At 53.0% G+C, this 26,922-nt stretch overlaps 1 protein-coding gene across 4 annotated transcripts in view; it reads left to right on the forward strand.

Moving 5' to 3' along the window:
• Nucleotides 1-5,639: 5,639 nt before the first annotated feature.
• The window catches only part of TNPO3 (transportin 3), a 48,608-nt gene continuing 27,325 nt past the window's right edge, over nucleotides 5,640-26,922 (forward strand). For 3 of the 4 annotated variants that reach the window (XM_074828144.1, XM_074828145.1, XM_074828146.1), the window contains exons 1-4: nucleotides 5,640-5,886; nucleotides 22,546-22,746; nucleotides 23,593-23,666; nucleotides 24,562-24,718. In XM_074828144.1, the coding sequence (XP_074684245.1) occupies nucleotides 5,761-5,886; nucleotides 22,546-22,746; nucleotides 23,593-23,666; nucleotides 24,562-24,718 (558 nt within the window). In that variant the 5' untranslated portion in view covers nucleotides 5,640-5,760. Of the gene's footprint in view, nucleotides 5,887-17,007; nucleotides 17,266-22,545; nucleotides 22,747-23,592; nucleotides 23,667-24,561; nucleotides 24,719-26,922 lie in introns of all 4 variants that reach the window. The other variant, XM_074828147.1, reaches the window with a different exon arrangement.

Genomic DNA, 26,922 nt, shown 5'->3' on the forward strand with positions numbered 1-26,922 from the left:
CTCCCACCTGGGATGTGACCATGGGGGTGTCCCACCAAGGCGGGGGGACGGGGGGGCTCTCACTCACCCCTAAATCCCCAGGGGACCGGCTCACAGGTTCGTGGATCCCACTGGACACGAGGGCTTGGCAGCTTTATTTCCATTAATTTCTTTATTAAAATTACTATCAATTGCTACTCTCATACATCACTATTACTCTTAGTGACTGTTACTGTCTGCTATCACTACAGTATAAAATACTACCAGTATTAGTAATTACTAACAGTAATATTAGTGGCAACAAAACAAATAGTAATAGTAATAACACAAATTATTAGCGATAACTCTTAGCAAAATACTAAATAAATTACTAATAGCAAAAACTATTAGTAATCTGTAATTTCTTTGTTACAGATCACTAGAAATCACTATTATACTTGCGATGAGTAAAGCAAAAGGGAATCACAACTGACCACAAAATTACTACCTGAAAAGGAAATCTATATTCAGTATTACTAATTGTCCCAAATAACCACCAGTAAAGCAAGAAGGTCCTTGTGATTAATTAGCTCTATGCACGCATCTATTTATGTGTTTAATTTGGAGGTGTGGCCACCATGTTGAGGTGTGGCCACCATGTTGAGGTGTGGCTACCATGTTGGGGTGTGGCCACCATGCTGAGGTGTGGCCACCATGTTGAGGTGTGGCCACCATGTTAAGGTGTGGCCACCATGCTGAGGTGTGGCCACCATGTTGAGGTGTGGCCACCATGTTAAGGTGTGGCCACCATGCTGAGGTGTGGCCACCATGTTGAGGCGTCGCCACCATTTTGCCCATGTGGCCACTGGTGTCGGCGGCAGACCCCGAGCAGGGCTGGCTCCCGGTGGTGTGCTGCTGATTGTCATTTACATCCTGCTTGATTTGTTTAAATTTGTTAGTGGAAACCCAGCGAGTAACATTTATTAGCACGCAAACCCCTCCGGGCTAGACGAGAGTCTGCGCACTAATTACGTACATGGCGATGGTTGCGTTGGAAGTTAAATATTACATTTTTAGACAAGGACTGAGACGTGCCACGGTGCCACCATCTGCCCACCGTGGGGATGGGATCTCGTAGGCGCTGGTGCCACCAAACCAACGCCCCCAAGGTCTTCAGCTGGTGGGCCACCACCTTTGCCCAAGGGCATCATGGTGTTGGCCAACTGAGCACTACGGGTAGGAAGAGCAACTCAATTTCATTAAGGACTTAATTGGATTGGCCAAAAGGGATGTGATCTGTACAGACAGATACGTCTTCTGGGGCACATGTGTCCCGATCATCTTTAGTGCTCAGCCAACCGTTACTCTGGTGAAAACTAGGACCAGCTAAATGATCCTGTCTTTGGCAATTCATATTATTAACATGCCGTGTCAGATGCCAGAGTTCCAGATTATCAAAAATATCATCATTTGTAATTGGGGATTAATTATGAGAGGTCCGGGAGGTGTCCAGGTGGGGATCGTTAGGAGCTGGCGTCCGTTTGTCCCATTTACGTCGGGTGTGATTGCGATGCGGGGTGTAATTATCATGGCTCCTCTTCCCTGCCCAGGCCAAATTTCTGCCCTAGGGTATCAGAATGCTTTGGAAGGCTGCGGTCGATAATTTGGGGTGTTGGGGAGTCATTACCCCCAATGAGGTTGATACCAGGATGCACTGGGGGCAGGTTCTGCTCACCACCCAAATTCATCATCTAACGGTGCTGAACAAACCCAACAACCGAATCCGTTACCCACCGGAGAAATCGCGTTTGTAAATTGAACGATGCGGTTGTCGTCCCCCCCCGGAGAAGGGAACGGGCATTATTGTCATTGCTAGATGCGACCTAATCATTAGACAAGAACAATTATGAGAGGGAAAGAAAATTAAAGGAGTTTTCCCCCAAATCTTTCTTAACCTGGTACTCCTGGTTGCCCACATGTTGGCTTTGACTCCAGGCTTATTGCGATCGAGATGTGGACTAAGGCCCAAGGATCCAGGGGAGACAACTGGAGTAACCGGCATTTTGGCTCTCCACCGCTTGGAGATGAGACGGTTGTTTCCCCAGTGGTTGAGCATCTTCCATGAGGAGCTTCAAAGAGGCGTTTGGAAGGAGAATGGTCTTATTGTGGATGATCAACCTGGACGGATTGTCCAACGGACAATTGATGATCACCATTCATACCCGAAGTTGAAGTTACGCCACGGTTGCCATCCAAAGCTTTTCAGATTGGACAATGAAGACCAGTCATGGTCTACTGGTCACCTAAAGCAGCGACCGCGCTGTCAACATGACATTGCCACCCGTGATTCAGGCAGGGACTGGTTGAGGTTTGGGACTCCCTGGTCCAAGTGCCAAGTCACAGTTGAGTTTTAAGAAGTCCAGTCAGGAATGGTGGAGTCCCCATCCCTGGAGGTGTTCAAGAGTAGGGTCGACATAGCGCTGAGGGATATGGTGTAGTGGGGAACTGTCAATGTTGTGTTGATGGTTGGACTGGATGATCTTCAAGGTCTTTTCCAATCGAGATGATTCTGTGATTCTGTGACTATCACTGGGCTGGGGATGATGAGCGAAGTGGAAGATCCACCAGATTCCTCCGGATTCAGCCCATCTCTGTATATCTTTATTCTTGAAATGTGATCCATTGTCTGATGGTGTGTGAACCATGGTCCTACGTCCACATGACCTTCAGGGCACTAAACCACTGCTGATCTCTAGCCTAAACTATGCTCCCATCTATTGGGAGTTGGGCTTTGGGGTCCTATAAAATCTACTTGCCACAAGGACCACAAGTATCCACTGTCCCTCAGGTTGTCCTAGGTGGGCACGTAGCCAGCCCACCATCATGCCATCGGAGATGGAGAGGGCGCGTGTGTCCCCTGGACAAGGATCTTCTCAGTGGTTCCACCCGGATCCTCAATCTGTGCCCTAGACCTTTGCCATCAGACCAAGCTGTCGTGTCCCATATGTCCCCCTTGACCCGGTCACGGTGTGCCATGAGCTTCAGCATCTTCCGGATTGTGCTGGGCTGTGGGATTCCCCGAGAAGCAGGAGAAGACTCTCCCCATCTTTCAAGGATGGGGAACTGGGTCTGTATTTTAAGGGTGCATCTCCAGCGATGGCTCCAGTATCCAGCCAGGATGGAGCCAATAGAGGCTTATCCCATGGTGGCCACCACGATGGGGAACCTTGCCACCCCAAGGTTGACCCAGACCATATAGAATTTATATTGGGCTTTATCAGGAGCTTGTTGCCACAACCCCCATGGACAACTTGTAGGACGTGGCCTCCTCAGGATCCCTACAAGCTCCTCCAAGTCCTGGAGTTCCCAGGTCTTGTAGGAGCTTCTTCACATCAAAGGGTGAGCTCAACTTGGGCATCGGTGGTGAGGTGTGGGAGGGAATACCCCGCCTGCCACGTTATGCCTAAAAATCAAACTGTTTGGCTGGGTCCCCCATAATTCCCCTTCGGGGATGGAGACCCCCTTCCCTTCCAGGTGGGCTGGGACACGGTGACACCTTCTCCAGACCCTACTGGAGGAATCCTCTCCCGTTAAAATGCCGTCTAGATGTCGATAGACCATCACACCCCAGTTCTGGTGGGATTTGTTGGGCTTACGGTCATTTACACGAGGAATGAGTTTGGCCCCATCGTTCTCCACCCTGAATAAGAGCAGTTGTGGCCAGCGTGGCTTCGGGGCCAGCGCGGCTTCGGGGCCAGCGCGACGTTGTCCTACGTGAGCCACTTCTGGGTACCGCCTGTGATCGGAAGGTGGTGGAGCCCTGGGTTGGTGTTTTATCCACAGAGACCACGTGGTTTGGAATCTGAGGGTTCACCACCCATGTGCCCAACAGACTTCTGGTCTGGGATTTTAATGTATCCAGGCTTAATGTATTTATAATATATAATAAATCGTGTGGATCCTGTAGCTTCTGGGTGGGGGGAGCCAGTCTGACTGGCTTGTCCCAAACCCCACTCCTCCAGGAGACCCCATAAACGGCTCCATTTTGGGTCTCACTCCTCTTTGTTGGGGTCTTTTTGTGCCAGATGACTTGGTTTTAATGGGAGGGCTCCTAACAGAATTGGTATTTTTACCACATTTGTACCAAATTTGGGTCTGGATCAGCCCCGCATCTGCGTTTGGAGCTGGAGTACGGAAGCGGAGGCAGCTCAGCCCCACAAAAGAGGGGGTCCAGCTCATGGGGGGGTCCCGGGTGGGATGTTGGGGTCTGGATTTGACTCTTTCCCATCAACGTCTCCAGCCAGAAACGCCAACAGCAGCGGCAGAGCAGCCGGGAGCAGGGCAGGGAGAAGCCCCTGGTCACGCTGCAGCAGCTCTTTTCCTGATGATCTGCAGATTTTCTGAGATCCTCCCAACTCTGGGTGTTCAGAGAAGGGTCAAAAAAAGCTCTGGATTACCCCGTCTCTCCGCTCACGGAAGGTGCCGGAGCTCCGTATACAGGTGGGAGAGATCACACGGACCCTACAAGTGCCACGCTCCTGTCTTCCGCCCTCAGGTTGTGTGTGTGTCCCCCCCTGCCAGGTCTCGTTATCGCCCCCCAAATTCTGGTGGGACGAGAGGTCCAGGGGGGCAGGTCCTGTGGGTCAACCTCTTTCCTAAAAACAGAGAAACTTCTGTGGGGCTGAGGCCACGGGAAAGGGGGAATCGGGGCAGCCCCGGGGGCTGGGGGGGGGGTCATGGAAAGTCAGTGCAGGATGGTGCTGAGTTATCCCAGGGGGAGAGGGGGGGACAAGGGGACCCCAGGGGCTGGGACGGAGGTGGGAAGGGGAGTGGGATCGCCCTGGGCCGGGCTGTTGGGACCAGTGGGAATAATGGGGGCATACTGGGGCAGGCTGGGATAAGGGGACTGGGGGGTGATGGGACCCCAGGGGGATGGGGTAATGGGACTGGGGGAGGCAGTGGGTCAACAGTAGGTCAGGGTAATGGGACTGGGGGGGTCATGGGACCCCAATGGGATGGGATAATGGGACTGGGGGGATGATGGGATCCCAGTGGGACAGGGTAATGGGACTGGGGGGGGGGCATGATGGGACTGGGGGGGGTGATGGGACCCCAATAGGATGGGGTAATGGGACTGGGGGGGCGATGGGACCCCAGTGGGATGGGGCGATGGGACTGGGGGTTATAGGACCCCAGTGGGGCAGGCTAATGGGACTGGGGGGACGATGGGACCTCGATGGGACGGGCTGATGGCACTGGGGGGGCGACGGGGCTCCCCCAGACTGGGCTATGGGGACTGGGGTGACTGGTCCCAGCACGCTCAGGGCACCAGCACCGGACGGGGGGGGGGGAAGTGTAACGGACCCCCCCTGGCCGGGCTAACGGGGGGGCTACTGGGGCCGATGGCGCGGGGGGCCCGTGGGCTCCTTCCCGCCGCGGCGGGCGCGTCCCTTCCGCGTGGGGCCGGGCCCACCCGGGCCGCTTTCCCCGACGCACCCCCGGAAGCCCGGCGGGACCGTTCCGGGCCGGTGGGGCGGGGCGGGCCGGGCCGAACCGGAGCGGGAGGGACTAGAACGGAACGGGGAAGAAAGAGGAACGGAAAGGAAAGGAGGGGAGAGGAAAGGAGGCGGAACGGGAAGGAAGCGGAACGGGACGGAAGCGGAACGGAAGGGCGCGGAACTGTTTCCGGGGGGGAGCGGCTTTGCGGTTGCACCGCCCCGTCCCGGTACCGGAGCGCGCAGGGCGAGGAGATGGCGGCGGGCGGCAGCGGCGGGCGGCGCTGAGGGGCGGCGGCGGGCGGCCATGGAGGGCGGCGGCGGGAAGCCCAGCCTGCAGGTGGTTTACCAGGCCGTGCAGGCGCTCTACCACGACCCCGACCCCAGCGGCAAGGAGCGGGCGAGCTGCTGGCTGGGCGAGCTCCAGCGATCGGTGAGGCCTGGGGAGGGACGGGGGAACGAGGGGGGGGTTTCCCCACACCCCCCCGCCTCCTCCGGGAGTCCGGCCGCGCCGTCCTCGGTGCCCGGGAAGCCGGCGGGGAGGCCTGGTCCTGCCCGGGCCGCTCCCCGCGGCTCCATCCGGGGGTCACCGGGGTAACGCCGCGCTCCGAGCGGCTTTGGGGAGCCCCAGGCCCGACCTTGGTCAGCTCTTCCCGCGGGTTTTCTTTTTTTTTTTCTTTTTAAAAAATAACAGGAAAGGGCCGCTGACGTGGTTGGCGCAGCCCTCACGGCGGCCGGGAAGGAGGAAACGGCTCCGGGAGGTGTCGGGGGGGTAAAATGTGGGGCTCGCCACGACTTTTTCCCGCCGCTTGAGCTGAGGGAGCCGGCGGGCATCCCGCCCCCCCCGAGGAGGAGGGGGGGCATCGCCCCCCGGCCCGGCGCCGGCAGGAGAGGCCCAAGGCCTCGCTGGCAGAGCCGAAGCCCCGTTCCTCCTTTCCGCAGCCCGTCAGCGCCGTGGCGAGCTCCTTCTCCCCAGGCTTCAGCCCTAAGCCTAAACCCGGGAGGCGGCGGGTGCGCTCTGCCCCGCATTGTCCCTGAGGCAGAGCCGTTCCCCCGGCCGCGGGGCTGGGCAGGACTCCCTGTTCCTCCTCTCCCGAGCCCATTGTGTCTCCTTGGCGCCTTTGTGCTGGTGCAGCGCTCCCTGCGCGGCTCCGGTGCCCTTTGTGGCACCCGTGGGACAGACTTTTCCTCCTCTCCTCTTCCCCCCCCAAATCTTCTCTGGCTGCTGCTGCCTTCCCAGGAGAGATCTGATTCGTTTTATCTCACGTGCTGCAGCTCTGGGAGGAGCAAATCTCCTGCCCCCCCCTCGCTGGGCTCTTTTACCTCAAAGCCGGAATCCCGCGGAGCAGAGCAGAGAGTTCCCCTCCTCGGTCCCTCCCAGGCAGGTTTCTCAGAGCTCCCTTCAGCCCCGTCACCTTCCCACCAGCTGGTAAATCTTCAGGCCATGTATTACCACAAACTCATGTTTTTCACCCCTTTTTTTTTTTTTAATTTTACTTAAGCACACCACACAGAGTTACGTCCCCGGTTACCACGAGAGTTGGCCACAGCGTTTGTTTCCGCAGCTGTTCTGTGAGGAAAAACCCATCAATCGCCGGGGTGTGTGTGTGTGTGTGTGTGTATTTAGACACTCGCTGCCCTCGTTTGTCCCCCCCAGGGAAGGGGCTTTGCCCATCGGAAACCTCTTGGGGAGAGTTTGGGTTCTGTGTTCTTTCTTCCCTCCACGCCGATCGGCAGCAGGTCGCAGCCCGCAGCGATCCTTCGGTGGTTCTGAGCGCTGCCAGCCATGCTCGTGCTCTATAAACATCTTGTTTGGGTTGAAAAAGGGAAATTATTATTTCAGAGATGATTCCTGTTCCAGAAACAACCCAAACCTGTGGTCGCAGCAGCAGCGGGTGCTCGGTGTTTGCTGGGTGAGGCCTCGCGGCTGCTGAGTCCCTGAGGGGGCCAAGAGCAGTCTGAGGACTCCGACTTCTGTGAGTTAACGATGCCGCAATTAACGCAGATCCGTAGGTAACCGTTTCGCAAGGTGCTTAGAAGAGTTCCTGGTCAGGATTTGGGACAGGAGGGGAGGATCGGGGATGGGTGAGGGATGCAACAGGATGAAGAAGATGGGTTTCACCCATAGTCTGCGCCGCGACGGGAGGCTGAAGGTGCTTCCTCTGCGTTCACGGGCTGCGCTTGGCTGCCCACGCTTGGTACAAACTCCCCCATCCAGAGGAGAGCTTGAAGTATCTGGGACTTATTTTTAATTTTTAATACCCCGACCACCCTTAAGGACGGGGTCTCTCTGCCTGTGGAAAGTCTTGGGGGTCTGTTTTGTTCTGCCGCGGTTTCTCTGGGCTCTTACTTGTGTTGTCCAGGTTGTTTTTAATAGAAATGACGGGCGCCCTTACGTGGTTTTAGCCTTTGTGCGAGGCGTCCGCTCCCCTTGCCTGGCTCCGGCGGCTGCACAGACAAGTCTCCCGTGGCCAAACAGCTTCTCCACGCCGCTCCTTTTGTCCTGCCGCGCAGAGAAACGCGTGTGAAGCGCCTCAGCTCTTGTACCGGAAAAAAACAGGGATCCCTTTGCTTTTCAGAGAGGAATATCTCTCCTATCTCTTCAGAGAAATGCTTTCAGAAATCCCTTTCCAGCTCTGGACTCTGCTAAAACAAGGGTGTTTTAAACACCAGTGGCGAGCTAGCTTGACTCTGGGTTAACACCATTTCTCTTCTCGCTTTTGGTTTGTGCTTATTTGGCCCGACCCTTTCAGAGATTTATTTGCCAGGTCTAAGGATTAATTCCAGCCAGACCTTTGGGTGCTCTGGGGCACGGCCCGATTTCGTTCGGCGTGCGCCGCTTGTTTAAACTGCTCTTTGATGAGTTTATTTCAACTTCCAGGCGCGAGCTGGAGGAAAACGAGCACTGTTGATAGCGTTAACGTCGTAACACAATTAACAAATGTGCTGGCTCGGGGCCTGGGGGCTCCGCAGCCCCCTCGTTCATTGGGAGGAGGACTGGGAGCGCTGGTTGATGAGGCAGCCTGGAGCTGACCCTGTGGTGAGCGGGAGCCCGCAGGCGCCGAGGGGTGCGAGCAGGCCCCGGCTGTGGTAAAACTGCCCAGTGGTTTTACTGGTGGGTGTGGGGATGATCTTGTGCTGCTTCTTGGCAACTTCTCCCTGCAGGTACGAGGTTGTCGGATCCCTGTGCCGAAATGAGAGCTGGTGATAAAAGCGTTGTGTGTAATCGAGGGTGTAAAGCTGCACGTAGCTGGTGGCTGAGGTCTCGCTGAACATAATTTTTTCATTAAAAAAAAAAAAAATAACAGAAGCTTCGGTGGCTTCTTTGTGAGACAGGCCGGGGGATTTGTGCTTAACAAGCAGTACCCGGCGTGCCGCAGGATTAGCGCTGCCCGTGGCCAAGCCGAGTTTAAAAGCAGGAAACTCTTGTGGTGGTGGGTAAGAGGAGCTGGGCTGCGCTGGTGAGAAGTTTGGCGATGGATGGTCATGGGACGTTCGCTGGGGCGAGCGCCTGGAAGGACGTTGGAAAGGAAAGGTCTTGCTGCTGCTTTTTTTTGTTTGTTTTTTTTTTTGTGTGGAGAGACTAAACTTAGATGTTTTAAGTAGCTGCGTTCCTCTGGACTCAGGAAGGCCCACACAAATCGCAGCCTTAGCTGTAGCAGGATCCAGCCGGCCTGCTTCAGGCTGGAAGGCCGTTCCGGAAATTAAGGCCTCTCCTCCTAATACAGCTTATTAGCCGTTGCAGCGGGCACTGCTGAAGGTGCAAATACTCATTATTCCTCTATTTTACACATTTATGTAGAGAGTTTATAAAGGTAGAACGTGGAGGTTACCCTGCCACCCTCCATCCTCAGAGCTCCGTGCCCTTTGCAGAGGAGGGAGCTGAGGCAGCAGCGAGTGAGCTGCACGTTGGGCTGTAATTTTTCAGGGAAAGATTGAAAATCCAAACTCCTTTGCTGGCTTTCTGCACCCTTCACCCCTTCTCCCTCTATGAACGACGCGTTCCAGAGCGGTGTGGTGTGCGAGGCATCAGCCTTATTGAAGGTCCAACCTCGGCGATGAGCTTCCAGTGAGGATTTTGTGTCCAGAGGTTGACATAAAAACGTAAAAGCAGAAGTGTGGTGGGTTTTGGTGCGCGGCTTCTCTCGGTGGGTTAATATGGGATATAACGGATGCTCCGCTTTAGCTCTTTGCTGACTGTCAGCAGAGACGAGCCAAAGCCTTGGGGTGTCGTCTAGTTGATCCTCAAAGCAGTGGGGCACTGACCAAGTGCTCGTTTATCACTAATATTTTGTAATTAAGGCCTTCTCCTATCTCAAGCTGGATCAAGTCACTTGGTTTTAATAACCTGAAGGTCCTTTCTTTGGATTCTCTCCTGTTCACAAACCATCTCCACGCAGATGACACCCATCATTGAATATTTCTTAAATATTTGTTCTTTGTTGCCCGGCAGCAGGTTGTGCCCATTTGATGTTTGAGCGGTTGGGTCTCGCTGGGTCACGTCCCGCTTGGACGGGCTGTCAGGATTGGGCGGCCGCTATTTTTTTTTTTTTTTTTTTGCATTTCTGGAGTCATGATGTCATCTTAAGATCTCGCCATTTGCCAGAGGAGCCGCTGCGGGGGCAAGAAGCTAAAGCTGAAGCCTTAGTTTGCATGGGCCTGAATCGCTCCGCGGTGCTGCTGAGAGGCGTCAGCGAGGTTGCTGGTGGTGATGGGTGGTTTGGCTTTGCAGCATCGTTTCTTGCCTTTGAACTGCTAATTATTTCAGGGGGACGTTATTTCACGCCGTAATGGAGTGTCTCAAGGAGAGTTTTGAGCTTGACTGCATCTTGGGCAGCGCTGAAGAGCTGGGCTGTAGGTCCAGATTTACCTAAAGCGCAGAAATCAAGGATCGTTCAACCAGCAAACCTATGCTGTGTGTTTGGAGTTGCAGAAAGGCTGATTCCAGACTAGTTGGACTTTCTTTCGTGCAGAAGAGCCATACCAAGTATAGGGATTAAGCTCGTTTCAGCGGTGCTCAGCTTCCTGGTCCTGGTGCTTTAAGTGTTTCTTCGTTAGCGTGTCTTTGGAGCGGCGCGTTCGTAAAATACGCGGCGCGGGTAAGCAGCCGTGAGCTGGTGCGTTGGGTATTTTTTCGTTGTGGATTAAGTGTGGGTTGTTTTGTGATTTAATGTTGATTCATAAAGTGCTTTCTAGGAGGCGGAAATTATATGTGGCTCGTAGCCAGACAGGGTTCATTTAAGTGACTAATTCTGATACGGATTTCCTTTGATCTGTCCCTAAAGTTAATTTAATTATAATATTGCGTAGAAATATAACCCCTAATTAAATTTAAAAACAACAAAACAAGACACCTTTTACCAATTGAAGCCTGCTGGAAATAATTTTGGAATGCTTTCCCTAACCATTTTAAGGGAAATAAAATCTGGCTGCCCTTGCACCCCGTGATCGGTGCTGCGTGCGTGGAGAGGAGCCCACGAAACGCACGAGAAACGGCTCGTCTCTGCAAGGAGAAGAAAAGAAGGAGCTCACTGGCTTCTCCCTCAAACCATCCTGGTCAAGGAGGCTTTAGTCTGACCCAAAATTCGTGACTGAGATTACCAGCAAACTGGGAGAAATCCCCAGATTCACAAGAATGCTGGTCACTGGTCACCCCAGTAACCACGTACCCAAGGGCAGGGTTACTGGCCTTGATCTGATGGGTTTTTTTGTCTATTGGGCCACTTGGCCAGTTGTACTGGGCAACGATGGGTGAGTGGCTACTGTGGAGGGACGGCTGGAAGTCCTTTTTGGCACATCCGAAGGAAACACGGGTTTGAAAGCGTCATTCCAGAGCAGAGCTGCTCGTTCGGAGAGCACTGCTTGCCCTCGCCAGCGCGGGAGTTGACCTTTCCTCTGCAGCTGCCGAGCCCTTGATGGATTTTGGGGAGGTGAAGGCATCTTGACAGAGCTTCGGAAGAGGATCTGTATGCCCACGCGCCCAGAGGAGACCTTTGTGACCCTCTACAGAAGGGGCTGTGCTCGTTCCCCGGTCATTGAGACACTCCACGCTGCGGGGTTGTGTTTAGCCCGAGTCCTCTACTTGTGCTAGTCCTGGTTTTTTGAAGCATTCAATGCTACGTGTCAAGAAATTGGCCCATATCTGGCCAAAAGCGATGGGTAGAAAAGGCTGTGGAAGAGAGAATGATGTGGCTTCTGGCCTGTCAGTGGAGAAGACGAGTTTCCTGAGCAACTCAGTAGCCTCCTATGATAAGGTGACTGGTGTGGTGGGTGGGGAGAGCAGCAGTTGTCCCATTCCTTGATGTTTAACAAGGCTTTCAACACGGTGTCCTACAGCGTTCCTGTAACCAAACTGGAGAGAGACGGACCTGATGGTTGGGAAACTCTCCCCATCGCAGGGCTCGAAGTGGTCAGTGGCCACCTGAAGTCCAGCTGGTGGCCAGTTATGAGGGTTGATAGTACCATGGATGCTGCTGAACGTCTTCATTAACCACCTGGATGATAAGACAGATGCACCCTCAACAAGTTGGAGGAGCGGTTGATAGTCTGGAGGCTGGGCTGCTTTTCCAAGGGACCTTGGTGGGTGGAGGAACATGCTCACGGGGACCTCGGGCAGTTCAGCAAAGGCCGATTCAAAGCCCTTTCCCCGGGATGTGAAAACCTCGTGCAGCAGGTCAGTCTGGGTTGGCCGGCTGGAAAACAACGTTGTGGTTTGGGGTTTAGGAGACCGAGTTGCCCCTGGGCTGCGTTAAGATGGATAAACCCTGGAACACAGACCAGGATTGAGGGAGGTCACCATCCTTGGAGACATTCACAACTGCCTTGAGCAAGCTTGACTTAAGTTGCTTCTGCTTGGAAACCTCCAAGTCTGCTGCTTCCAATCTTAGAGTTACCCCGTGGTTCTGAGTTTTAGGTTTCTCTGCTGTCTTATCAAAGTCTTCCTTGCTACGATGTAAAGTAATACCAAATCTGTGGTAAAGATTGCCTACAGAAGCAGTTGAATCCTTTCACGGAAGGGGCATGAGATTATAATTTTGGGAAAAAAGTGCAAGTTAAACATGTTGGTGGAGTTCAGGAGGAAATGCTGCCTCTGCAGCAAGGTTTTACCAAAAGGCCTGCCACGTATTTTCCTTCTGAGCTGGAAACTCTCGATTCTCGCAGCACCTACAACTCATAATTCATCTTTGTGCTGCTTTGGTATCCGTCTCTCGGACTGGTGTCGAATAGGCCCCGTCCTTCCTTTATTTGGTGTGTGGAAAAGGAGAGGAATTTCAGGGATCTTTGTTTGGACCCTGTCACCGATCCTGGCCTCGAGGTGAAAGCCCGTCTCCAGCCCACAGCTGTTTCTTCTCTCAATAACAAGCCAAAGTCTGGCTGGCAGGTTGTCCACTGGAAGATGCCTACCTTTACCAGCTGGTCTTAAGTCATCTTCACAGAATCCCAGAGTCATTCGGGTTGGAAAAGCCCCTTGGGATCATCAAGTCCAACCATCAGCCCCACTCTACAAAGTTCTCCCCTACACCACATCCCCCAACAGCTCATCCAAACGGCCCTTAAACACACCCAGGGATGGGGACTCCACCCCCTCCCTGGGCAGCCTATTCCACTCTCTCACCACTCTTGCTGGGAAACATTTTTCTCCTCATGTCCAGTCTGAACCTCCCCTGTTGCAGTTTAAAGCCGTTCCCTCTTGTTCTGTCACTAATTCCCTGGGAGAAGAGACCAGCACCAACCTCTCTACAACGTCCTTTCAGGGAGCTGTAGAGAGTGATGAGGTCTCCCCTCACCTTCTCCTCCTCACACTGAACAGTCCCAGCTCCTTCAATCTCTCCTCACAGGATTTATTCTCCAGGCCCTTCCACAGCTTCGTTGCCCTCCTCTGCCCTCGCTCCAGCCCCTCGAGATCTCTCTCGGATTGAGGTGCCCAAAACTCTTCAAAGTCTTGCTGAGCAATAGGCTTGACTTTGAATGCATTTGTGGCTTTCTGGCTCAAGCCAGCCTCTGTCTAAAAAGGATCCATAAAATTTCAGGCTGTGTTAGGAGCTCCTCTGGCTGGTGCTTCAGCTTCCGTGCCGCCGGAAGATTTGTTCTGCGAGTAACTCTTACGCGAGCTGGAACTGAACGGACTGGATGCTCCTTTTTCCCAGGTTGCCTTCTCCAGAAAGACTTACTTGCCATTGAAGGTTTGTGGCTGGAATGAGCGAAGTCGGGCTGTTAGGAACTCTCTCCAACGTTGGCCTCTTACTCATTGTCTCCTGCTCCGTACTGGGAGATTAAATTCTGGTGGAACGTGCTTGTTTCTGGTGACCATCTGGTTCTAAGCTGGTTTGGGAGGTTAGGGAGCAGGTAGGGCCCCCACAGCTGCTTGGAGACATCCGCACGTCCTTTGGTTAGACGTGCGTAGCCAGGCTCCATGAATTTTTCTTAAATTCACATCTCGAGTCTTTTGGTGCCTCATCTTCTGCCCCAGGGCTGGTAGACATGTCCTCCTGCCTAAAATCCGTCCGCCTCTGGGGCAGCGCATCCCCTTCTGAGCAGAAGAGGCAACATTACGTAGGTTTGAGACCTGCTTATGGTTTCCAACCCCCCATTCGAGGTCCTTTTTGAATTTCCTTCTAGCTGCAAACCGCCCAGCTCTTCTCTCCAGCAACGACTCGTCTTGCCAGCTCCATTTCCAGCCGGCTCCTGGGCTGAGGCTCTTTGAGTCAAGGTTCTTGTGTCAAAGCTACTTTGTGTCACAGCTTGGATGCCATTGTCACGAGCACTGAAGAGCGGCCTTAGCGTGGGGGCACAGGGCTGCTGTTCTGGAGAAGCTTCACGAGGATGGATTGGACTCATTCTGCTCGATCGCATTTTTCTTTCCCCTCCCATGGAAGAAGATTTTTGTTTATTTAAAACCCGCTACTCTCACGCTTTGTTCGTGAATCCTGATGCTTCTGGAGCAGCCTCCTATCCTCCACCCCTCGGGACCCCTGCGCTCTGGATGCCCCCGGCATGTGAAACTCGGTGGGCATCAGTCCTCTCTGCTTGCACAGAAGTGATGGAACTGCGGGAAGCAAACAGTAAAGCGATGACAAATACATTTGATTTTTTTTTTTTTTTTTTTTGCAAATGTTTCCAATTATCCTTTTCTGGGGTTCTAACACTACGAGTCATCTGTAAACGAATCCCTGCTCCTCTACCCATTTGTTAAAATTGAAAGAAATGCTGCTTTTTTTTTTTTTTCATGTGAGGAGGGTTTTTTTCTTTGTGTGAAGAAGGTCCCTAGGCTCGACTTGTTTACATCTCTGTCTCTTGTTGTTACAGCCGTGTAAACACCCCACTCATATTTCATCCCGGTATTAAATGTCAGGCTGCAAATATTCTGCGCTTTAGCGCGGGGTTTTGGTTTTTATCTGCCACTAGAAGCCGGGTGCCTCAAGACAAAGCCCTTTGGGTGGGGATCTTCAGAGCTCAACGACGGGGGCTTGAGCCGTCGTCTTGGTTTACGCTCGTTCTTTTATCGCTCTGTTTTTACATCAAAAGTAAATTTTGAGCCCTGGGATGAAGTCAGATAGATGATAAAAGCCAGGCTTACTCATGTGAGGAAGGCTGGGCGCGGATCGATCCCCGCCGGACTGGAGGGAGGCAAGCTTGAAGGCCACGGGCTTTTCCATCGAGATGGGGACAGCGGCTCATGATTTGTTTATACCGTTACAGTGGTGCTGGGCTCCTCCCTGGGAGCTTCAGTGCGTCTCTGCAAGAGCACGTTGGCTTCGGGACGGTAAAACAGCCTCAATTTTCTGTGAAAATCCTTTCCCGGCGTCGTATCGGAGCTGTTTATAGACAATTGGTGTTGGGCCCCGAGTACGATGGTCTAGAGCCTTTGCTCTGGAAATGTCTGCGCGGTGGGAGGTAGGAGATATTCTGCAATGAAAATGAAAGATTGTTTGGGTTGAAAAGTGGATTAGTTTGAACTGATGAGGTCCTTGGGGGTGTCACCCTCTGTGTGGCCAGAGAAGGGGATGTTGTCCCCCAGGCTGGGTTAGTTCATCTTCATGGATCTCTCTGGAAATCCAGTCGGAGCTGAGTCTGTTCTTAACTGAAAATGAGCAACGAGCCTTTATTTTCAGAACTTCCAAGACAGGCTGAACTATAGGTGCAGAATAACCTTTTCTGCCCCACAGTACTCCTGTGTTCTCAGCGGGAAGGCGATTTTTATTTTAAAAACCCCAAATCCACAAGACTTGAGGTGGTTTGCCGAGCTCCTCCTTGCACAGTCCGATGGTGGTGGTACGTTGTCTTCCTTCCCACAAGGGCTTCTTATCTGCAGGATGCTCTTAACTCGCTTTTTTTAGGTGTGGATAGTTTGGGTTTTGACCACCACATCTGGTGGCCAACGCTGGAATCTAAAATCCTTCTTTCCTGAGGTCTTTGTCGCGGTTTAAACCCGGCCAGCAGCCACACACCCCATCAGCCAAACACCCTGGGGGAGAGAATGGGAGGGGTCAAGGTAAGGACACTCGTAGGTTGAGACAAAAACAAGTCAATAATTGAAATAAAATTAAAATAATAATGTTGATGATAATAATAATAGAATATACAAACGATTAATGCACCATGCAATTGCTCGCCACCCGCCGACCGATGCCCAGCCTGATCTTGGCGGAGAGGAGATCCCCAAACTACAATCCCAGAAGAGAGAGCCCCCCAATTCCCGGCCAACCCTCCCCGCTACGCCGAGCGTGACGTGACGCGACGTGGAATATTCCAGTGGCCAGTCTGGGGCTGGTGCTCTGGCTGAAGTACGCGGCTCTGGTCGTTGGCGAGACATGTTCTTCTTTGCAGTGTTTGAGAGCTGCAGCCAAAGACTAAGAATTTATTTATTTCTCACCCTGACGTTTTTTTGAGGCCTTCCTTACCTGTTCTGCCACCGTATACATCTATTCTTGCTAAAAACTACTGCGGAGTTGGGGGTTTTTATTCCTATATATTAATTGACAGTCCAGGTAATCGTCGTTGGAGCTGTCTGAGGGCTCCAAGCCAACTTCTGGCTTGGGCAAGAGGTTGGCCCCGAGCCAACATCTTTCAGCTCTTGAAGGCTTTATGTAATTTCTGACTATGCTGCAGGAAATTTTGGCCACGCCAATAGCTTCTTTTAGTACCGTCAGTCATTAGTGATCACAAAACCATTAATAATTTTCCCGTCTCTGTTGAATCAGCAACTTCCAGACGATTAGATGAGCCCAGCTTTGATTTTTTTTGTGTGTTTTCTGGTCGGATCTCCTTACACGCTCGCTGTCGAGCCCCCGTTTCTGCCGCCGGGTCCGTAATTGTTCAATTCTAAACGCTGTGGAAAAATATGTGCCTGTTAATACAGTTGAGAAAGTTTTTAATACGAGTCTCAGAGGGTCTGGTGTGATTCTAGTTATTGTAGTTATTTAGTTTCTTAAGAAGGGCTTTTTATTTATTACGGGCTTGGGAATTAGCTGGTGAGTATAAATAAATCTGTAGGGACGTTTTTGTCAGAAATACGTCCAAATTTTTCTTACTACCCGTTTTGAAGTTTTTACAGGCGAGTTATATGCCAGCAATAGCTGGAGTTATTGGAGAAAGCTTATTTAACAGCCCGTGGTCAGAGAGGCGGCTGGAAAGGAAGGATCAAAGCCCGGTAAGAGCAAAGGAGCTCATCTGAAAGGAGCCAGCTCCAGAAGGACTCCTTGACCGTCTCCAGCGGTGGCTCCAAAGCCTGCTGAGCACCCGTTGAAGCAAGCCCGGCCGTCTGTCTGTCCGTGGGCAGCCCCGTCCGTCCGCCCTCCGGCCAAATTCAAAGGTAAAAGCGATTCACGGCGTCAGCCTGGGGTCGGAGACGAGGACTAGCAGCTGACCTGGCGTGTGGTCGGGGCGGGGACCGGCATTTACCGTGAGGTTACGGGCCCGCGGAGAAAACACGCCATGTCCTGCGGAAAGCTGGGGAGAGGGAAGGTCTCTGCTCGCCTCTGGATGCGGCGGGGGGTTGAGCGTAGAGCGATCACCGCGTGGCTTTTGGGGCTCTTCCCCTTGTATTTGTTTGCTTGGGTTTTGCTGAGGTTGAGCTAAATGGAGAAAGGAGGAGGGCGAGCACCAGAGTGCTGAGCGTCTCGGGCCGGTCTGAGGGGCCCTGACATGTGTTAGTCTCGTGTCGGGGGACTTTTGGGGTTGACAGTCAGCTCAGGCCCTACGTTAGGGGCTAAAACGGCCGTAGAAATCTCTCCCAGCAAAATTCCAGGGAGTAGATTCCAGGAGCTGGGCCCTGTGCTGGAAGGAAACCACAATTTTACTTTGCCATATGCAAAAGAGACTGTTTTTCCCTTGGGAATGAGACTGGATCGTGCTGACCTTGACTTGAAATCTTGAACAAACTGCTCGTGGCCTCCCCTCTTCCCCCTGCGCCGCGCTGCGGACCCTGGGCACGGGCCCCACCACGGACCGGGACGTCTGGAGCGTCGGCTGGCGACCGCGTTGGAGCGCGCCGCTGTTTGTGGGCCCCCACCCTCCCGCAAGGGGTAGATACGTTTTGAAACGTGATTATTTTTTCTTTCAAGAGGAATCCTTTGAGTCTCTGAGCGGCAGGAGCTTGACGCGGAGCGAGGAATCGCCAGGATTCAATTTTCAAGCGTGTTCAAAGCAAAATGTGGATTTTGGTGGATCCCGGGGACGGCGGGACGCGTGCTGCTGCGCCGGGGAGGAACCAGCTGCCAAAGTCAGTTTAGATTTGGGAGAATCCAGGCAACGAAGTCACGTCATGCAGTTCTAGCTGGTGTCGCACTGAAGGTGTGAAACAAGCCAAGGGGGGGTTTAGGCAACGAGCTGGGCCACGGGAGAGCTCACTGCACCGCCGCGCTGGGGGTTATCGGCGTAACCGCTGTGCCTCTTGTTTCTCCTTGGCTCTGTGGGCTGGACCCGTTTTGCCAACTCAGGATCGAATTCTCGGTAGCAGATGTGGCTCTTTACTCTGAAATACTAAATGCAGCTGGAAGACGAGGCTGGACAGACTGCATTTAAAAAAAAAAAAAAAAAAAAAAAGAGGTATTAAGTCATTGGAACAACTGGCCAAAGGTTATGATCGATCTCCTTCGCTATCAAGGCTGAAGTAAGGACTAGAAGTGTTATTTTTTTTAAAATATAGAGAGTTTATTTCACACTGGATTTAATTCAGGGAAATCCTGGCACTTAAAGGATGTTGGAGACAAGGGCTGCAAACCCATCATCTCGTAGGTTGGTTCAAGCTCAGGAACACTCACCCAAAGTACTGCTGTGGGTGTCTAAATCCGTTGGATTTTGTGTTTTTTAACCTCGCCAAACATAAGAGCAGTCATCTTCCTCCGTCATCTTCCTCCCTTATATAGACATCAGCTCATTTTTAGCACCGCCTTAGGTTCGTGCAGTGCAAAAATTCTCGAGTTCAGTAAAATAAGAGATCAGTCCATTTTATTTTATCTTTCCGTGCTTGTGCTGGGGGTGGGGTGAGGGTAGTGCCGAGGTGCCCTTGTGCAGAGGGTGCTTGAAATTTGAAAAATTAAAATAGCCAAGAACAAGATGGGGGTTTTTACATCAGCCCTGGTGCGCTGGGGATGTCTACGTGAGCTCTCCTTTGATTTCCAGAGGTGTCAGCACAGGTAGGCTGCGTAACCTCCTGAACTTCATGAAACCAAACCAGATTTTCAACAAAACCCCTTATTTCTGTGACGGGGTATCGGCCGCTTTGCGTGGCTGAATCGCCGAGTCCTGCTGTGCTGGGCAGCCCGATGCGACTCAGCGCTCTGCTCCCCTGGTAGATAATAGGAGCTGAGCAGTAGACACATCCCAAAAAGCCTTTTTTTTTCTTTTTTTCCCCCCGACTCTCAATGCCTAAATGTAAGCTTGGGAGGAGAAGTCTGTGCCTGTGAAGGACTAGGGAAGGCGACAGCCTGGATCTGCCTTCCCACGTGGATGTTTCCTCCAGGTAGAGCAAGGGGATGGCTTTTTTCCCTGGGATTTCTGGTTATAAAGCGTTTTTTTAAAAGGCAAACAGACAGAATCCTTTGTATGGTAGATGATTTTAATATATTTAATTTATTTCATTGTTCCCCTCACTGTGCTGTTGGACCTGGATAGACTCTAGATATATCTATAACGTCCTCCCCTGCGGTGGTTGTGGGGTCCTGCCTCGCTGGCCGTTAACACGAGGCTTTTGGGGAACTCCTCCTTCCGGGGTACGATGTTTGTCTGGCTGGAATGTTGGCTGGAACTGTCTTTCATCTCCCCTAAAGAAAAAAATTAGAAATATCCACCATCCTCCAGTCCCATGACCTACCCACCTTATTTTCAGTCAGAGATATCTTTTGGAGTCAAACAGAGTGATTTTCATAGTGATTGTAATGATAAAAACGACAATCTGGTGAGTGTTGGGTGGGTTGGGCTGTTCCTTCGAGTGCCCGCGGCTGGTGTGCAGCAGTTTTGGGGTGCAGGTCAGAGGAGGGGGCTGAGGCGCTCAATGTTAGTCACAGGCATGGGGTGGAGAGTGTGAATTGATGAGTTCAAGCTTAACTGTGCACAGAAATTCAGATTTGAAGCGTTTTGGAAAAATGAAACATTCATTTTAATTTAAAAAAAAAAAAAACAGCAAATGATCTTACCAAAATTTAAAATGTGTGGCAGATGTTTCAGGAAAGGAGGAGTATTAAATCGATCACCCGAGTTCTTTGAAGAGCTCCTTCCTTAACAGGAGTCCCCCAATTCAAGGGTTTCATAGAATCACAGGATGGTTTGGGTTGGAAGGGACCTTAAAGCCCATCCAGTGTCGCCCCCTGCCCTGGGCAGGGACACCTTCCACTAGCCCAGGTTGCCCAAAGCCCCGTCCAACCTGGCCTTGAACCCTTCCAGGGAGGGGGCAGCCACAGCTTCTCTGGGCAACCTGTGCCAGGGCCTCACCCCCCTCACAGGGAACAATTTCTCCCTTAGATCTCATCTAAATCTCCCCTCTGTCAGTTTAAACCCGTTCCCCCTCGTCCTATCCCTCCCCCCTGATGACGAGTCCCTCCCCCCTTTCCTGTAGCCCCTTTCAGTCCTGGGAGGCCGCTCTAAGGTCTCCCCGGAGCCTTCTCTTCTCCAGCTGAACCCCCCAACTCTCTCAGCCTCTCCTCACAGGGGGGTGCTCCAGCCCCCCGAGCATCTTCGTGGCCTCCTCTGGCCCCGCTCGAGCAGGTCCGTGTCCTTCTGCTGTTGGTGCCCCCAGAGCTGGACCCAGCACTGCAGGGGGGTCTCATGAGAGCGGAGCAGAGGGGGAGAATCCCCCCCCTTGCCCTGCTGCCCACACTGCTCTGGGTGCAGCCCAGCACACGGGTGGCTTTCTGGGCTGCCAGCGCACGTTGCTGGCTCACAGGCAGTTTTCCACCCCCCAAGTCCTTCTCCTCGGGGCTGCTCTCTATCCCCTCCTTGCCCAGCCTGGGTTTGTGCTTGGGATTGCCCCGACCCATGGGCAGGACCTTGCCCTTGGCCTTGTTGAACTCCATGAGGTTTGCCCATCCCACCTCTCCAGCCTGTCCAGGTCTCTCTGGATGGATCCTTCCCTCCAGTGTGTTGGCAAACGTGCTGAGGGTGTGTTTGATCCCACTGTCCATGTCCCCAACAAAGATGTTAAACTGGTCCCGACTCCTGAGGACACCACTCGTCACTGCTCTCCACTTGGACATGGAGCTGTTGACCCCAACTCTTTGAGTGCCACCACCCAGCCAATTCCTCACCCCCGAGTGCTCCATCCCTCAAATCTCTCCAATTCAGAGACAAGGATGTCATGTGGGACTGCCAAATGCTTTGCACAAGTCCAGCTAGATGCTGTGCTGAAGAGCTGATGGTGGCCCTGCCATCCCTTGGTGGGGTTTGGTGACCCTTGGTGGCCCAGCCAAGCTTTCCTTGCCCAACTGGCTTTTTTTTCCTCCCGAACCCTGGGCAGTAGGTGCTTCAGCAGGTCTAAACGGTGCCTGGGGTGTAAAGGGCTTGTCCCCCGTGTCTGCCTGTTCCCCCATCTCAGCGAGGTGAGGGTGGCACAGGCTCTGCCCGGTGGTGCCCACCGGTCCTCTGGCTCACCCAGCGCTCTCCCCATGGCTTCTGATCCCCCACAGAGGGCAAAGCCTTCGGCCTCGTACCAGCCAGGCGGCCGTTTGCTGCCTCTCCGAGGCCGGGCAGGCAATGATTTCCCTTGTTGCTGGCTCCCCTCCAAGCTCTTTGGCACATCCCCAGTCTGCTGCGGAGTCACCGGTCCCAGTGGGTGCTCTTAGATGGGCCTGGCAGCTTCGATCTTGCAATTACTTACTGTTAGTTTGATCTGGAGAGACCTTTATCGAATCCTTTTTCCATTTGGCCCTCGCTGGGCTCTCTCCAGTTTTATTGCTGTGTAATAGGCGCAGCAATTACTCACCTTTGCCCAAAAAAGTCGCTTTTCTTGCTGCTTGCTGCAAGGGTGGGCATCAGATCTGCTCTTGAGTCTGCTCTCCCGAAGGGATTGTGGTACCTTCTCCCAGGTGATTAGTGACAGAACAAGAGGGAACAGCTTTAAACTGCAACAGGGGAGGTTCAGACTGGACATGAGGAAAAAATGTTTCCCAGCAAGAGTGGTCAGAGAGTGGAATAGGCTGCCCAGGGAGGGGGTGGAGTCCCCATCCCTGGGTGTGTTTAAGGGCCGTTTGGATGAGCTGTTGGGGGATGTGGGGTAGGGGAGAACTTTGTAGAGTGGGACTGGTGGTTGGACTTGATGATCCGAGGGGCTTTTCCAACCTGAAGGATTCTGGGATTCTGAACTGAGGCTGTGAGCATCCCCACCAAGGCCAGGTCTCTGCTGGAACCTCATTCACTCCTTCAGCTCCTCGGGTGGGTGTCACGGCCCCGACGCCTTCGTTAGCCAGCCCCCGCGGCCCCACTGCGACGGCAACGCGGCGTGAAGTCTCCTGGTGAAAATTCCAGGGGTGTTTTGGGGAAGAGGATGCGTTTTTATTGTGGGGGGGAATTTGGGCTTTCTCTTAAGCCTGCTGGTAGGTGCTGGGTTGGCTCGGCGTCGCCCTGCCTGCTCGCTGATGCCGCCGGACTTTGCCCCTAGGTCCACGCCTGGGAGATCTCCGACCAGTTGCTGCAGATCCGCCAGGATGTGGAATCGTGCTACTTCGCGGCGCAGACTATGAAGATGAAGATACAGACTTCCTTCTACGAACTCCCCACGGATTCCCACGCTTCCTTACGGGACTCTTTGCTGTCCCACATCCAGAACTTGAAAGACCTGTCACCAGTCATCGTCACCCAGGTAGGTGCTGAGCAGAGGGCTGGAAGGAGCCGCTCGCTAAAGGTCTGTGAGTCAGAGAGGGCTTAAAGCCTGGACTGCTTAGTCCTGACTTGCTGTTGAGCCCGGCTTGTGTCACAGCCCTGCTAAAGCCGTTCCTTACAGTAATGGCCGGCTTGGGGGAGGAAGAATAGATGCTGCAGGTCACAGTGATGGTGGCCAGCTCCAGTTTTTCTCACTTCTGAGGCAAAGCCCTTGGTTGCTTTTCCTCCGGCGTGGAGAACAGAGAAGGTTGATGCCTGCGGTCAGTCCGGCCGTGTCTCCCCGTACAGAATCGTTTGCCCTTCTTCATTATTTGGCTACCTTAGTTAAATTGAGTACTTTACCCTCTTGTTTGCTGTTAGGAGAGGCTGAGAGGGGAAACAGCTCTTCCAGGGCTTTTCCCCGCTGCTCTTCGATGGAGACAAATGACCCTGGGTGCCCGGGGGATTCCTGCCGAGGTGCTGGCATCTTCTCAGAAATCCCCTCGTTCTCCGCCCAGCATTCCCGTTATCCACCCGTTCCTGCGGCGCAGGGCTGGCTGACACCACACAGACTGAGGCGAGGTTGCCTCTGCAAGCCCCTAAATAGCCCAGCAGAGAATGTGCCCCCATCGGGGCACTGGCCTTCTGCAGTTCACCCCGGGGGGGCTTGCGCACGCAACAGGGATATTGTGAATTAATCTTCTGCCTCTGCAGGCTCAGAATTACCTGCCAGCCCTGCCGAGCTTGGCTCTGACGGTCCCAGCACCCTTTCTCCTGTGCTGTTGAGCGGATTTCATCAGTCACTGCGTTTAGTTGTGGTTTTTTTTCTCTCCTCTTCCCCTTTCAGCTTGCTTTAGCAATAGCAGACCTTGCCCTGCAAATGGCTTCTTGGAAAGGCTGTGTACAAACACTGGTTGAAAAGTAAGTAATTGTTTATATCCTCAAACTTGAAATGGTTCCTTGAGTAAGTGTTGAGTGGGTGGACCTGCGTGGTCCAAAAAGGCACGCAGCAGCAAACGGCCCAACCATAGAGAAGTGGGGGTTTTTTTTGATTCCCTATTTAGATTCATAATTTTGATTCCCTGTTGGATTTCCTTTTAGATTTCCCTCTTTGATTCATAATTTTGATTCCATTAGATTCCCTGTTAGATTTCCTTTTTTGATTCGTAATTTTGATTCCCTTTTAGACTGATTTCCTTTTTGATTCATAATGTAAAGTGTGATGGATCCTGGCAGGGAGATGGGCTGGAGGGAGAGGCCTGGGGCTCTGCAGCAGAGTCTGCGCACGCTCCCATGGACGCGGCTCTCCGAGACTCAGCGATTTTCCTCATCCCCGTTTTTGTTAGGGGATGATCCCTCCTCCCCTCCCAGCTTTAGTGTGGGATGGAACAGCGCGGCCGAGCCCCCCGCCACCGCTGTCGGGTGTCCCGAGGCGCCCGCTCGGCCGGGGCAGTCGTGCCCGATTTCCGTGTGACGGCGCTTTGCGCTGCCCTGGGGTCGCCGAGGGGGGCTGCCACGTGCTGAGACCCCGCTGAGGGGGTCCCCTGGTATTTCTGTAGTGGGAGGGAACTTGACTTACCTGGGCAGCAGCACCTGGACTCGATGTGCTCATCACCCAGGAAAGCTTCTGCCATCTTTCCATTGAAAATCTCGAGCCAAACCGCTGACAGAGGCTCTTCCCAACAGTGCTCTGCCCTTGCAGCTGGACTCTGGAGCGTGTTCCCATTGTTCTGGTCACCTCCTCGCCAATATTTCAGTTTTCTGCCTGTGCTTGCCTGTCCCCTGCCTTCACGTGCCGTCCTTCCCGTTGTTTCAGGTACAGCAATGATGTAACATCGCTGCCCTTTCTGCTGGAAATCCTCACGGTGCTGCCAGAAGAGGTTCACAGCCGATCCTTGCGCATCGGCGCCAACCGCCGTACCGAGATCATAGAGGATCTGGCCTATTACTCCAGCACGGTCATCTCCCTGCTGGTAAGGAGACCGAGCTGCGGCTGAGCCCTGCTCAACGGCTCAACAACCTCATGCAGCTTCTTCTCCCCCTCCGCGTCACCGACCCAGATGATTCCGGGTTGGATGTGATCAAAAAGCCGGTCTGAAACAAGCTGATTTTATATATTCCAGTTCCAAGCAGATCAAAATCACAACCAGGTCCCTCCACTGGATTGAAACGGGAGCTTGTTATGGAAATTTAATAACTGTCTCATCCTCTCACTGGACGGTCCGTGTGAGGACTGCGTTGTTTTAGCTGGTGGTACGGAGCGGGGAGGCTTCTTCTGGCGCTGTGTACTTTAAGTTCAGGAAAAGCTCTTTAGTCTCCTGGATTGTCAGTCCCGTAGTTGGCTAGGACTGGATTCCTGTGCAGGCTGGGGTTAGTTTTGGGTTATTTGAGGGTTAAGAAATTATTTCAACCCCTTCTGGGTGTGTGTGGAACTCTAGATCATCTCTAGATTCACACCTATGTGTGTCTCTATCCCTTAGAAGAAAGACATTCAGGTCCTTAGAGAGTGATGTCTCTCTCTTCTCATGCCCCTTTCAGACATAAATTCAGGCTTAATTTCTGACAACTATGTGATAAGCTGAGATGATGTGTTTAGCTGCAGGTCACCTTTAGGAATGGCCAAACAGGGAGCCTGTAGCTGAATCTCCAGGTGGTTCTTCAGAGATTCCCCCATTTGGGGAGCATTCACGCTCTCTAAGATTGTTGTGGGCCCCAAAACAGGGCAAGTTGGGGGAGCAGAGAAGCAGCATTGAGGTGAATTGCTGCAGGGACTGAAAAGAAACGCTCCTGGCTGGCTCCTTCCTTTCCAGAGAGACTTCTCACATTCTTCAGCATTGTTTGAGCTCCATAAATCCACCAACCTGATCCTGCTACAAACAGAGCACATGCTGTAGCCTCTTCCCGCTGATGTCTCCCCTTTCACACTGCTTATCTAAAGAAGGGAAAGATAACATTCCCTTCCCGGCTGGAATTCCCCCAGCAGCTGCTTCATGGCAGCATGCTCCAGCTGGAGCCCAGCGTTCTGGCCCTTTCATTGCAGCGTCTCATCAGCGGCCGTTTCCCTGCTCCGCAGCCCCGTCTGGCCGGGCGGGGGGTCTGTGGTCTCCCCGTCTCTCTTCCACCCTCCTGCCGCTGCTTTGCTGGGTGAGTTGGGGGCTGTTGAAGACAGGAGGAATCTCAGCCTTTAGGATCCTTAATACTTCATCCCCGTGATCAAGTAGAAGCCTGTGTTTTGCAGTGCTTTTTGATGCTGTTTCTCCACGCTGCGGAATCGCAGCCCCCCGTCGCTCTTAGGCTGTCGTTATTTCCTTAGCAACGAGCAAAACTGAAGGGCTTTATTTTTTTTACCTGTGACCTCCTTCTCTTCTCCTCAGCGGATGCTTCTTCGTGTCTCTTCCTGCTCTAGCGTGCAGCATCTTTGCCTGTCCCCGGTACTGTGCTGGGCAGAAATAGGTGGGGGGCTCTGAGCAGAGAGGAGGGGGTTGCCCTCCCTGGGATTCGAGTCCTTTATCCCCTCCTGCCCCTCAGTTCTTCCCTCCCCCACATCCCTTCCCTCTCCGAATCCCCTTCTCTGATGGGACCCAGCACAAACTCAACCCCCAGCACTTTTCCTTTGTTTAATTTGGAGAAAAAGGTGGAGTAGAGGTAAAAAGAGCTGTTTCACTCGCCCTGAAACCTTTGCAGAAGGCCCCTCGTTCTGTTTCCATGCTGCTTTTTGTAGGTCTGTGCTGAGGAGAGGCACAGAGAGTGTCTGGAACAGAGATACGAGCGTGACAGGTGCTTCTGGTGGATGTTCCGTGTCTGTGCGGTGTCTGGTTTTGGCTCTTCTCGTGGAGGCCTGGGAAGGAGGATTCATTTTGCAGAGTTACTCCAGTGACTGTGAAGGAAGGGGCATTGCAACCATCAGGGATCACAGAATCATTTCGGTTGGAAAAGACCTTTAAGATCAGCGAGTCCAACCGTTAACCCAACACTGCCAAGCCCAGCACCAACCCACGTCCCCAAGCGCCACGTCTGCACGTCTTCTAAATACCCCCAGGGATGGTGACTCCACCCCTTCCCGCCTCTTCCGGTGCTTGACAACCCTTTTGGGGAAGAAATTTTTCCCAATATCCAACTTAAACCTCCCCTGGTGCAACTTGAGGCCATTTCCTCTCGTCTTATGTATCAGGACACA

Source organism: Strix aluco, chromosome 5 (assembly GCF_031877795.1).
Source record: "Strix aluco isolate bStrAlu1 chromosome 5, bStrAlu1.hap1, whole genome shotgun sequence".
Classification (NCBI taxonomy): Eukaryota; Metazoa; Chordata; class Aves; order Strigiformes; family Strigidae; genus Strix; species Strix aluco.